This window comes from Patiria miniata, unplaced genomic scaffold, assembly GCF_015706575.1.
Source record: "Patiria miniata isolate m_02_andy unplaced genomic scaffold, ASM1570657v1 HiC_scaffold_20, whole genome shotgun sequence".
In the NCBI taxonomy this organism is placed as follows: domain Eukaryota; kingdom Metazoa; phylum Echinodermata; class Asteroidea; order Valvatida; family Asterinidae; genus Patiria; species Patiria miniata.
In genome coordinates, this window is record NW_024037059.1 from 14,719,419 (window position 1) to 14,731,963 (window position 12,545).

Consider the following 12,545-nt stretch of genomic DNA (forward strand, 5'->3'; position numbering starts at 1 on the left):
ACATTTACTGGTCCTCGATATTCCCTCGATCGTCTACGTCTAGCTATAATTATAAACTGCACAAAAACTCTAACAAGTTACACTGATAATATCGCAAATATATTGTTGTGGTCAAGGATAAAATAATTAAAACCCTGAAATGGCCGAGTACAGTTCTGTGAAGGGAGGGAAGCTAAAGCTAAAAGGCGACACTTCAGGTCACAAAAGGTACAAGATTTCAAGAATATTGATAAATTAGTTGCGTTATTTTTCTGGTGCGACTGCGAGAATTAAAAAGTTGTGTCGTGATCTAGCTTGAGTAACTCCAGCTTAACAAGCTCAGCTTAACAAGCTCATCAGGAACTCACAATTCCTGATGAGCTTGTTAAGCTGGAGTTACTCAAGCTAGTTGTGATCATGATGATACTGATTCATTGATTCTGGTGTTTTCAATTTCCTGATTTTCATTTGTTCATGAAGTTGTCATGGTTGTGTGCCTTTTCTGCAGTTCAAAACACAAGAAAAAGAAGAGAAAGCGAGAAGAAGAGAAAGATGAGCGATTACCAGATGCAGAGGCCCATGGTGAGACAAATAACAGATAAATGTTGTGTCTTTAAAGTTAAACTGAACTCAATTGCACATAATTTAAAGTGGCGGTAGGCCTGCATGTATTGTATTGTTGATGTACCCTAACGTGGCGCGGCCCCTAACGTGGCGCACTTTTATTTTTCGCCTGTAGCGCCTAGCTAGAGCAAAAGTTTTAACTGAAATTTCACAGAAAGTGAAATTTCATCAAGTTCTAAACACTCCCGTTCATAAATCGCGAGTTCATTTACCCGTTACAAAGTTAAAAGAAAAAATTATTTTGGCGTGATTTTCCGATTTTATTTTCAAGTGCAAAGTGAACCCTTTGAAAATGCCCCGAAAAATAAGAAAATAATTTTCTGACAAACATCTGGCTGGGTTTGTAAGTAAAGATAGTAATGATTTATCAGAATTTATCAAGTTTACAGAAATTCTTAAATGTTAATTTGGAATTTTCTGAGATTTATTCAAGTGCGCCACGTTAGGGAACACTCCGCTAATTTGTGCCCAATTTCCGGACGCGACCGTTTTTGCATTTCGGATTAAATTTTATGAAACTGAAATTGTTCACAGAGGTTAAATAGCAAACATTAATAAGGTAAAAGTACCAGCATTTCACTGCATGAATTTGAGGTTTATCAACAAAGAGGTTTGGCAGCACTACACGAGGAAAGTTGGGTAAGCTTCGAAGTGCGCCACGTTAGGGAACACGACTATATATTTATCATTGCCAATATCATGCACATTGTTATGTTTGCAGGTGGTTGGTGGACTGTCAGAAACTTTGAAGAGATCACCGGTGACATTGTCATCGAGATGGCACCTAATGCGTTTATGTTTGCGCAGGATACCGGCACGTTCACGCTTGGAGCACCTCACAGAAATTGTAAGTGAAAATATCAGCTCTTGTCATTTAGGTGATGTACTTGGCTCCATCTCAAAAGAAATCACTGATGACTGACATGACTGAAAACTTACCAAAAACAAGTGCGACAACAGACATTACTGACATCATTATGTCACAAAACTGTGTAGAAATGCTTAAAATGAGTCTACATGAACGTTAACAGCAAAAGTCAGTACTCCACATCCAGTTTTCTGCATTGGTGCATTTTGTGGTGTTTAATATACTTATCAAGTTGTGATTTCAATGACATTTTTGTGATTTCAAACCCTCAGCTCAAGAAGGGCCGGCCCCACCAGAGCAGCTGACAGCAATCCCTGTCTCCGACACAAAGATTGCCCTGAAGACTGGTTTTGAGAAGTACATATCTGTGGACTATGACAGGAGAGTCGTAGGTCAATCAGACGCCATCGGGCTAAGGGAGCAGTGGGAACCAATTTTTCAGGATGTAATTCAGTATTTCAATTTTTTTGGGGGGGGGGGGGGGAGTCATGTGGTTGCTAACTGAATAGAGAACATTAGAGCGTACTGAAGAAGGTGACTGAGGCAGATTTGATTCCACTGGTTCATACACACTGTTCATTCTCTTACATTTCAGAAATCTTTGCTAGTCAACATGTTGATATTTATTTTGAAAGTACGGATGGGTCGGGAATCCGTCAACAAGTGTTAGCACCTTTTAGTAACTCATGAAGAAAGCGAGTTCTTTTTCTTAAGAAGTTTGTGAAATGTACAAAAAGCTTCAGTGAACAAATGCGTTTGTTATTGTTTACAAGACCTTGTGTATTTTTGTTTACTGTGCAGGGCAAGATGGCTTTGATGGGGTGTAACAATTGTTTCTTGTGTTGTAACGAGCATGATGACATTGTAGCATCCAGCACCACAGCAGGGCCAGCAGAGATGATCAAGGTAAGGCTGTGTTTGAATGACTCTGCTGTGGCTTGCAATAACACACACTTATGAGAAGTGGCTTTAGCTGCTTCCATAGGGACATGCGTAATTGTGAGCCGTAGCCTAGTACTACGGAAGCGGCTTAAGTCAATTTAGGAGACCTTTAATGAACCATTACTTTGGATATTTACAGCAGCCTTGAAAATGGGCCAAAAACTAAAAGAAAAATGGAGAGAATGAAAATATTTTTTTTTAAGAAAGGTTTTCCTGAAGGCTCAATATTCTGCCATTGTATTCATCAAATGTCATGTTACGTATACTTTTTTCTACTATATTTCTTCGGTCTTTCATAGATCCGTTCCTGTGCACCGCTCGTCAAGAAAAAGAAAGACAACAGACCATCCGAGGACAAAGGCGACATTGAGACGTGTGAAGTCAGCTATGTGTAAGTTCCTTGTAAAAAGAAAAAGATGCCTTAATTTAACCCTAACCCCCTAGTACTTGCTCAGGACTACCCTGCTAAATCCAACAGAGTCCAACCGGACTTTCCTGCTCAATCCACTGTGCCTCATTTTCAGGTGTCTGCTGAATCCAACAGAGTCCAACAATGCGTTATAATGCGGTTCAGTTGCCTGCTGAATCCAACATTTTGCATGAGGAATGTACACAAGGGGTCAATCCAACAGGCTCCATCGGGTATGTGATATAGTTGGATCCTGTTGGATTCAGCAGGGTTAGGACTCAGAAGTGGTGAAGTCGTACTTCATTGGAAAAAGTGGAATGAAAGCCTTCAGTATTTTTACATCTAAGATTAACATCTAAAACCTTGTTTGCTCTTTTTTTCCTCTTATTTGGCAGGAAAAAATACCAGAGTTTTCAGGACCACAAGCTGCGGGTGAATGAGTCGGACAGATACAACCTCAAGCAAGCAAGAGTAACAGGCAAACTCCACGAAACATTATTGGACAGGTGGGTAAAGAGTGAACAGTGAAATTCAAAATGGTGGTCACTTTTTTTTAATTCAAGTGCAATTTGGAGCCCTTTTTCTTGAACCTTATTTCTGGGCATCTTGTCTCTTTCTCCAGCTTTAAAGGAATAATGAAGTGCTCTACTCCAAGTTTCATTCACCTTTGGGAAACTCCTGTCTCGCTGAATTTTGTAATACTAATATCTCCATCTTGAGAAGTATAGACTAAAAGTTTTTTCCAGAGAAATTCACAGCATTGCGACTGAAAAAGTCATTTCTCAAGCGCCTCATTGTAGCTTTAGAAATAAGATGGTTTCTTTCCAAAAGGTCTTCAAATAGTGACAAATTTTCCATTTGTTTCTGTTTCTTTTCGACAGGAGAGAGAAGATGAAAGCTGATAGATACTGCAAATAGCAAACATCACCAGACAAGGACTTTGTAAACTTCTTTTTAATAACTACCAAGTATTTATTTCCACTTGTCATGGAATGTCTTACATATAAGAATTCCTGCACAACAAAATGTAAGCATAAATGTTGTGCATACTACTGCTTGTTCAGAAGTTAAATGTGCACGATGATGACAAATACAGAATGACTACTCTGGGAAATGCAGACGATTTCAGGAATCACATGTAATGTGTTTCCAGAGGGATTGTTTATGCTGCCTAAGACAGTTTAAAATGTGGAATCACACACTGGTAAATGTGCAGATCAGCGACACTTTGTCCGATTCTGAGATCATTGATTAGACACAATCTTAATATTCTGTTATATTTGGATGTCTTTTCTTGGGAAGCACAAATCATGCTGGGTTATTTGCGCAGAGTTTTAAGTTTCCTTATATTTCATTATTTTAGACTTGTACATGTAGTAAGAATCCATTTGGTGTTTGTAGAAATGTGAATAAAAATGACTCTCACAACATTTCCTGTAACATGCGATTCTTTAGCTCAGTATTTTTGTTACCCCTTCCCAATATTTTTCCTTATTCGGGGAATGAGTGCTTATTAAAAACAAAGGGGAAAAATCCTATGTTTTAATGGTACAACTTGCATGCGATTTGCAGTTTAATACCAGAAAACTTTTTCTCCATGCTTTCCCATAACTGGTCTTAATGTCGTGGCCTAACTGTCGAGCTGTCCACCAGGCGAGCAATAAATTATAAGAAAGTGTAAAGTATGTCTTGACAAACAGTTCACTGAGTTTGTGATAACGCTTCAGCCATCACCAATTAGAACTTCCAACGTCTCAACCTGCAAAAGAAAAAAAATGCCAATAAAATTTCAAAGTGGCAACCGTTCCTCCAAGGAGGGGGCATCAGACTTTATGTAAATTAAAAGTGACGGGGCTCTGCCTTCCTCAATCCTGCAAAATTCTCTAAAACCTAGGGGATTATAAAGTTCCTGGGAAAGTTAAGATTAAAGGGTATAACTAGTAGACGCACACATTTCGATTGGAATATTTCAAAGGGACGCCTAGACTGATTAGAGCGAATGGAATTCATAACCTCTGAAAATACAGGCCACTTATTCACGACAAATTTAGACATTGTGCAATTTGGTATCGATGTATAGAGCTATCCTGCTTCATACCTCCTTTTGTCGAATCTTGACATCCTCTAGGACACTGTCGAGCTGTGACTGGAACCGATCCTGTAATAAAAATGGGAAAAAAATTACAGAATTGAGACGTTCAGCTCATGAAGTCCTAGCAAAATATCCCTCAACAAATAATGAAAATCACAAGAGTCAAGAATTGATTTTCAGCAAATTAGTAAAGTATGAAATTTACCCCAGGTTTTTTTTTATTGCAATGAGTTGCTTACCTTGAGTAGCATGTTATCCACCGTGCCGATGGACTCCTCCAAGGCTCGTTGCTTCTCCTCCAACTCCACCAACTCCTTCCTCAACTCATCCAGGCGATTCACAAACTCATCTGAAATGATTCCAGTACAAAAAAATATCAATGAAACTGTCAGGAAAAAAATGGCTTCTGGCAAGCGTTCATGAATGTAGAACTTGAAAAAGTATAGGGACTGCCGACATAGTGCTTTGATAGCTCTAATTGGTTGAACACTGGTATTGTATTCTAGCCGACATGGGTTCAAATCTCACTCTAATCCATTTTTTTGCTTATCCTTATACTGATATTGAGCAGAAATACATGAAGAATAAATGTATTTTGTAAAAAAAAATCACAGGAGCTCTAGATTGGTACAACATGGGGAAGCTGTAAGTTTGGACCAAAATGATCTAACCACATTTTCTGGAAATGTGCAAATTATCAACGAAACATCTTGGAAGTCTCCGGTGACTTACTTGGCTGCTCGCTCTCCTCCATTCCCGTCTTGGAATCTTCGTCTTCCATCTCCTCTAACTCCTCCTCCATTTCTCCTGGCTCCTCCCCCAGCATCCCCGAGTCCCTGGTGTCTTCGTCCATGTCTAAGATGTTGATGTCTTCATCATCGTCCTCGGAGCTGCTCACATCCCCAAAGATGCGGGTCAAGTCATCTCCCTCGGCTAGGAAAGGATAACCAAGAGATAAAGATATCATCAAGGGGACGTTAATGATAATTGGGAGGGGGAGAGAGACATTTCTAACCCTTGCCTGCACTCCAGCTTTGTCTTCTCTTATTCAAGAATCACAGAGGCCTTTAATTTCAAAACCAACTGGAAATACTGAAGTAGAACATGATTTTTTTAATTTATTTATTAATTCGTTTATTTTTTAATTAAGAACTCACCGGAGCCATGGGATACACCTGGCATGTTTTCGTTTCGATTCTCATCTTTGACATCTTCCTCTGCTAAAACCTCCCATCCTGGTTAGCAGCAAATGGCCATCATTCAGGAACTTAATCTTAAATTAATTTTTACTCAAATCAAAATTGAATCCCATGTTAATATATATTCTGTTGAAAGACAACTTTGAACAAAATCTTTGGTTTCCATGGAACCTAAGGCCAAAAAAAAAAGTCTCCGGTTTCTGGTATGGAGCTTGCCCAAAAAGTGGTGCGGCGACGCGGCTTTTTTTTTTTTTTACCAGATTTTTTTGCTTCAAATGTCGGCTGATGACAGCAAATGGTGCCCGACTAAACTTAGTGCAAATATATGGGAGTCCAGAGAGGCCACATAAAGATTATTCTCGACCATAACCCAATCTAAAAACACGTTAAAATTGTGCAGCAGCAGGATTCCAGTCAAACCAGTGAGTTTGGCGGTTTTGAGACATCATCTTTCATTGAAAAAAAAACTTTTTCATTTTGCCGACGCGCATGGCTACGGTGACGCGCGCGCATACCAGAAACCGGAGACTTTTTTTTTTTGGCCTAATATGTCAGCTCTATCAAACTCATCAAACAGTTACAACCAAAACTTTTTTTAAAAAACCACCTAGTCAAATAAAATGTGTACACATGATCAATTCCTTGCGGTATTTGAGCACAAACCATCCATGAGTTGGGTATGGTTTCATTTCTCTTTGTAGAAAATTACTGAATTATATTAGAGAGGATACGAATCTTGATGGCGGTGCTGTCCATGCGCAGTAGCCTCTTGACCTCTTCCTCTACATCAGGGGCTTCAATATACTGCCATAGCAAACCAACACAATTAATGCAATGTCCTAGCTTGAGATTGAGGTTGAAAGCTAAGATCTTCAAGATATAGTCCATCATTTGTAACTTGTGCATTTTGTTCGTTTGAAGCAACAAAAGTCCTCAAAATCTAAAGAAGGGTACTGAACAACTAACCTGATGAAGTTTCAGCCCAGCTTCAGCTGTATACTCCGAGAAAAACAGCATTCTAGGATCTCAATTTCAAATCAAAAGTTGCTGAATCATGTTTTGAATTGGGCCTGAATTCAGCGTCCGAGACACGTTCTCACTGAGCCGATTGCAGCTACGCGATGTCGCGCACTGATCCGACGAATTATAGCAACCCCGCGTGCGTGTGCGTCGTGCCAATGCTTGCGCACGCTTCGCCAAATAACAAAACGAACTACTAATTTAAATTTCCTACGGTGCGTCTTAAGAAGCACCGTTGGAAATGCCTTCTTTCGTTGATTACTTCAAAATGACAGCTTGCCAGAAAGAATAATTTCACAGGGAGCTTAGTCCCCTTACTATCTTTCAACCAAGTATGTTTTTCAACAATAATTACGCCAGTTACTTTTCGGATAGCTGCAAATGATGGACTATAGCTTTAAATACAATGGAATTGTTATATTCAAAAATTGCAGGCCATGTACACAGACAAATTTGTCTTTCAATATAAAGAGTGGAGCATCAGGGAAAGTCTACGCATAGAAATATTTAAAAGATTGAAGATGCTTATAAGCAGTTCATACCTTTTTCTTGGCCGTCTTTCTAAATCTTCTCTTTCGGACATTCTTCAATGAGGGTGTGACTGCAATGCACATAGAAAAACGTCCACAAATTCAGTGAAATTTAGCGCGATTAACTCTTTTATACGCAGACAATAGAGAAGGGCATGGCTAGACAAATTTGATTGAGGTGTCATCTTCATAAACTTCTACAGAACCACAAGGGGGCTAAAGATTTTTTAAAAGATTTTATTGCCTAGATAGTTCAGACATCTTCCAATAAAGGCAGGGGTGGATGGGGCGAATAGTCTGGGGACTGGACAGAATTTGACACTAGGTGGCGCTGTTTATGGTGACGTTTACAAGTTTGCACACTCTCCGTGAAATGGAAGTGTGTCCTTGAAATGAAGTTTGTCGACCAAAGAGTCCTAGGGCCTCTACAGTGCAGCTAAGCATTGCTGTGAAGCATGTCTGAATTACCCCTTTTTTAAGCTATGGCTCAGTTTTGACACATACACGTTAGGCCAAAAAAAAAAATAAGTCGGTCTCTGGTCAGCGCGCGCGTCGATTTTAATCATGCGCGTCAATCTTTTTTTTCCCAAGATGTTCCGCGGTAGCTCCAACAGCGCCCTCTATTGCCGCACCTCCTCAATTTTTTTTAACAAAGAGCACAAGGAATGGGAAATTGCACCAAGGCAAATGATCGAGAGCACCAAGGCAAATTATGGAGGACGCCAATGTACACGAGGACACCAAATAGCAATCCAAGCTTAAAGAAAAAAAAAAAAAGCCAAAAAAAAAAAAAAGCCGCGTCCCCGCGTCAATTCCGGAACTTTGGTCTGACCAGAGACCGAATATTTTTTTTTGGCCTTACAGTGGATATCCATAGCCATAAACCGAACCTTTCCAAAGTACTCACTTCCATGGTTGTGGATGAATTTCTTATCCACTCGTTCTGTTCTCTTCAAACCTCTCTCTTCCTGTTCTTTCTCTTTCTGTTCTGTCTCAATTGCTTGCTCCTCTGTGCTACACACCAGCATCTGATGCAAAATGCAATGAGGCAGTGTTAGTCCAGTCAATCACAAGTCCATCACAAGTCAATCACAAGTCAATCACATGTAAATCACATGTCAATCACAAGTCAATCACATGTCCATCACATGTAAATCACATGTCCATTACAAGTCCATCACAAGTCAATCACAAGTCAATCACAAGTCCATCACAAGTCCATCACAAGTCAATCACATGTCCATCACAAGTCCATCACAAGTCAATCACATGTCCATCACATGTCCATCACATGTCCATCACATGTCCATCACATGTCCATCCCAAGTCCATCACATGTCCATCACAAGTCCATCACAAGTCCATCACATGTCCATCACAAGTCCATCACAAGTCCATCACAAGTCCATCACATGTCCATCACAAGTCCATCCCAAGTCCATCACATGTCCATCACAAGTCGATCACATGTCCATCACAAGTCCATCACAAGTCCATCACAAGTCCATCCCAAGTCCATCACAAGTCAATCACAAGTCCATCACATGTCCGTCACAAGTCAATCACAAGTCCATCACAAGTCCGGTCACAATTAGTCACAAGTCATTTCACAAGTGCAGTCACAAGTAACAGGCGAAAAACAATGACAAAGCAACGCTTTTGTCAGTCTGTTTGAATAGCTTGTGACTTTACTTGGGACTGGATGACTTGTGATGGACAAGTTATGATTGACTCAACTACATTACTAGGTGAAAGGGAGGCACTTCAGTAAGAGTTACACTAGCAGAGTTTAACCAAAGATTATAAATCACTTGAATATTCCAAAATCTGTTGTACATTGTTGCTAAAATAACGTCAAAGAAAGAGAAAAGTAAGTGGTCATACCTGACAAATGTCTGCCGTCTTCCAAAACGTTTTCTTGTCTATGGTCTTGTGAGATTCGACTGTACAGGGCAAGTCCATCAACTGAAAAGTGAGAAAAAGAAATAATCACACCTTTGATTTCTGTCTTTTATAGAGGGTTTGGTTAGTGAGCCACAAACAAATAATTATCACTGAACAAATCAGCTCTTTACTTCATGAAACGATATGCAACTTGTGAAAGTTGACATAATATGACTAATATTTAGCTTAGAAAATAGCCCTATTTTCACATACTTTGGCAGAGAAGACATTATCATTAAACTTGACTGTTCCATGGCGCATGTCACCTGCAACGAGAAAAAAGAGTAACAATGGTTATTAACACAACCTCCTGAATTTGAAAAAGCACACATTTGTAAACAGAGAATCTCTAACATTCTAGAGAACAGATGAAGATGCTTTTTTTTCATTAAATTGACAGTTTTGTGGTTGTTGAAGAGACCCTGAAGTCATCCTTTCTACAGCTTAAATTGATAAAACTTCGATATTTTACAACTTAACTCACCCATGATTTCAATGGCCAATTTGTCCTTCAAGATTTGGCTGCCTGTATTCACAATCTTCTTTAGGTCACCCGCAGCACTCTACGAAAAACAAAACAGCGAAAAATTTGTAAAAAAATCAAAAATAAAGGCTAGTATTTTGGCAAAAGCATAACAGGGGACAATCTGGGATGACACATTCTGGAAGGGACAACTTTAAAGTTAAAGGCGACGAAGCCTTTTTTTCTCTCTCCAAAGTTTGAGCCAGGGTACGTTGGGCACAAGGTGGGGGAAGGAGTAGCCTTCATTGGAGGGGCCAGTACCCACTGCCACCCCTTCCCCCGGTAATGCCACCATACTTTTGAGATATTATTCAAGATATTCTGCACTGTTTAACTTTGCAATTTTGATTTCAAACTCACCATTTCTAACCACCAGCCATCTTACCTGAGGCATTCTAAGAATGAAGTGATTCTCCAGTTCTGGTAAACCCTCCTCCCTGCGTTGCATTGCTGGGTTCACTCTTGTCCCAGCTCCTGCAGGCCTGTTACTGCTGGGCGTCGATCGGCCGCTGTTGCTGCCTTTCGGTTTCGGCGTCCCAGACCTATTGATACATAGTTTCACGGACATTTCACTTACAAATATGAAAAATGCTTGGAAAATCTTGACAGTAACTCCAGATTTTTTTAATTTGACATCTTGTTTTAATGGATTTCGAAAGATTGGTACTGCCAGCTAGCCCATTCTAACTTTTCTTTAGGGTTTAATGTGCACAACGTTTCTGTGACAAGTTTATTTATATACAAACTTATATCTTGGATATCTTTTGAAATATTTCTTATGAAGTTTGTTTACTATTATCTTAAAAATTTGTTCGAACTCCTTTTTTAATGAAAACTTTGTGCAGCACAAAATTGTGAAATGAATATACAAAACATGTGTAGCTTTTTGCTGGGCAACTATTTGAAGGATATTTAGGGAAAAAAGAGGGGCTTAATTTAAACGTTGCCACACATACCTACTGCCATTTCCACCACGATTACCACCAAGCCTACTACCTGGCCTGCTACCAGGTCGACTACTTGCCGGTGAGCGACGTCGCGCCGTGGCAGATGGTCGACTTTTAGCCTTGCTCACATTCTTTGTCTTACTGCTGTTGCTACTCATTATGACTGGACCTGTATGACTGCAGGATGTGAAGTAGAATTGTATTTTGTAATTAAGACGATTAAAAAAATCAAGTGGGGCTTACTTATCATATAATTATTGACCTTTACCCAACAAGTAACAAAGGAATTGTGAAGCGGCAAATGGGCGGTTGGGTTGAGTTGGGGGGGGATTTACTTCTCCGACCTGCCGTACCCATCCCCTGCCACTTTTCAAGGGGGGGGGGGAATGATACATGATTCCACAAGCACAAATGTAGCCATCACCAACCCTTAACCAAAAAAATGACCCAAAAAATTATCCTTCCTGCAATGACATGCTTGGCCATGGTACTAGGGGCTTCCTAGTATCGATTCCTCATGGTGGGAAAGGGTGGCATTGTAATCTGTATTCCCCCCCCCCCCCCCCTTTCCCACCCCCACTACAAATTACAATTGGACAAATTGTTGCAACCTGACGCCATTTCAGCTGTTGTGTACAAAGTCTATGGAGAGTCGAGAAAACATTTGAAGTATTTCCTGACAAAATTGAAAATGTTTCTCACTCAGTCCCAGATTCATCAATATCATCATTTTTGCAATGACTGGCATGACTCATTGACTGGCTAAGGCCTAAGCCCTAGGTGGCGTCGGGTTGCAACATTTCTTCCCAAGTTAGTCTTACCAAATGATGACAGTGGCCCAATTCCGATCAAACCGAAAACTGATCAAAAAACATCAACACACTACAAAAAAAAGTACAAATTGTACTCAGACATTACAGACGGCCGGCTAAACAGTGCACATAACTGGCGCCCTCTATGGAAACATTCCTCACAGGCTATATTTTTACGGGATGTTTACCAAACCTCGTCTTTTTTCACAAGCTTTGGCTCTAAATGTGAAAATTAACGGTGCATATACATAGCGCCCTCCACGGTGACAAGTCTCACTGATTTTCAGTAAGGTTTACGAAACCTCGGCTTTGCCACCAGCCGAGGCTTCGAACTGAAGTTAACGGTACATATCAATAGCGCCCTCTATGGCTAGTCCTCACGGATTTTTTTTTTTACGGCGTGTTTATCAAACATCGGCTTTGTCACCAGCTGTGGCTTTAGACTGAAATTAACGGTGCACATCAATAGCGTCCTCTACGGCAACCATCTTCACATGGAAGTGTACTAAACTTAGGATTCGTTTCTGATTTGGCTTCGGGTGCAAGGTACACGATTTTTTTTTATCCCTGGCTAACTGCCTTGGGAGTTTCCAGATTAAACAAGGTAAAAGTATGCATGATATTTTCACTTTATTTGGAGCGTGAGGGTTTGTAAA

General features: G+C 40.1%; 2 protein-coding genes across 2 annotated transcripts; one reads left to right on the forward strand and one right to left on the reverse strand.

Moving 5' to 3' along the window:
* Positions 1-25: 25 nt before the first annotated feature.
* On the forward strand, positions 26-3,805 carry LOC119727504 (protein FRG1-like). Its single transcript, XM_038199394.1, has 8 exons — positions 26-207; positions 488-561; positions 1,325-1,450; positions 1,744-1,916; positions 2,273-2,377; positions 2,713-2,804; positions 3,218-3,328; positions 3,704-3,805. Exons 1-8 carry the CDS (start codon positions 140-142, stop codon positions 3,738-3,740), a joined length of 786 nt encoding a protein of 261 aa, XP_038055322.1. The 5' UTR covers positions 26-139; the 3' UTR covers positions 3,741-3,805.
* Positions 3,806-4,216: 411 nt separating this feature from the next.
* On the reverse strand, positions 4,217-12,071 carry LOC119727503 (transcription initiation factor TFIID subunit 7-like). Its single transcript, XM_038199393.1, has 14 exons — positions 11,899-12,071; positions 11,087-11,254; positions 10,516-10,672; positions 10,092-10,170; positions 9,821-9,873; positions 9,548-9,628; positions 8,571-8,691; positions 7,676-7,734; positions 6,845-6,917; positions 6,072-6,149; positions 5,647-5,847; positions 5,154-5,263; positions 4,921-4,980; positions 4,217-4,581 (listed from the first exon to the last, which is right to left on the reverse strand). Exons 2-14 carry the CDS (start codon positions 11,233-11,235, stop codon positions 4,546-4,548), a joined length of 1,257 nt encoding a protein of 418 aa, XP_038055321.1. The 5' UTR covers positions 11,236-11,254; positions 11,899-12,071; the 3' UTR covers positions 4,217-4,545.
* Between the last annotated feature and the right edge of the window lie 474 nt (positions 12,072-12,545).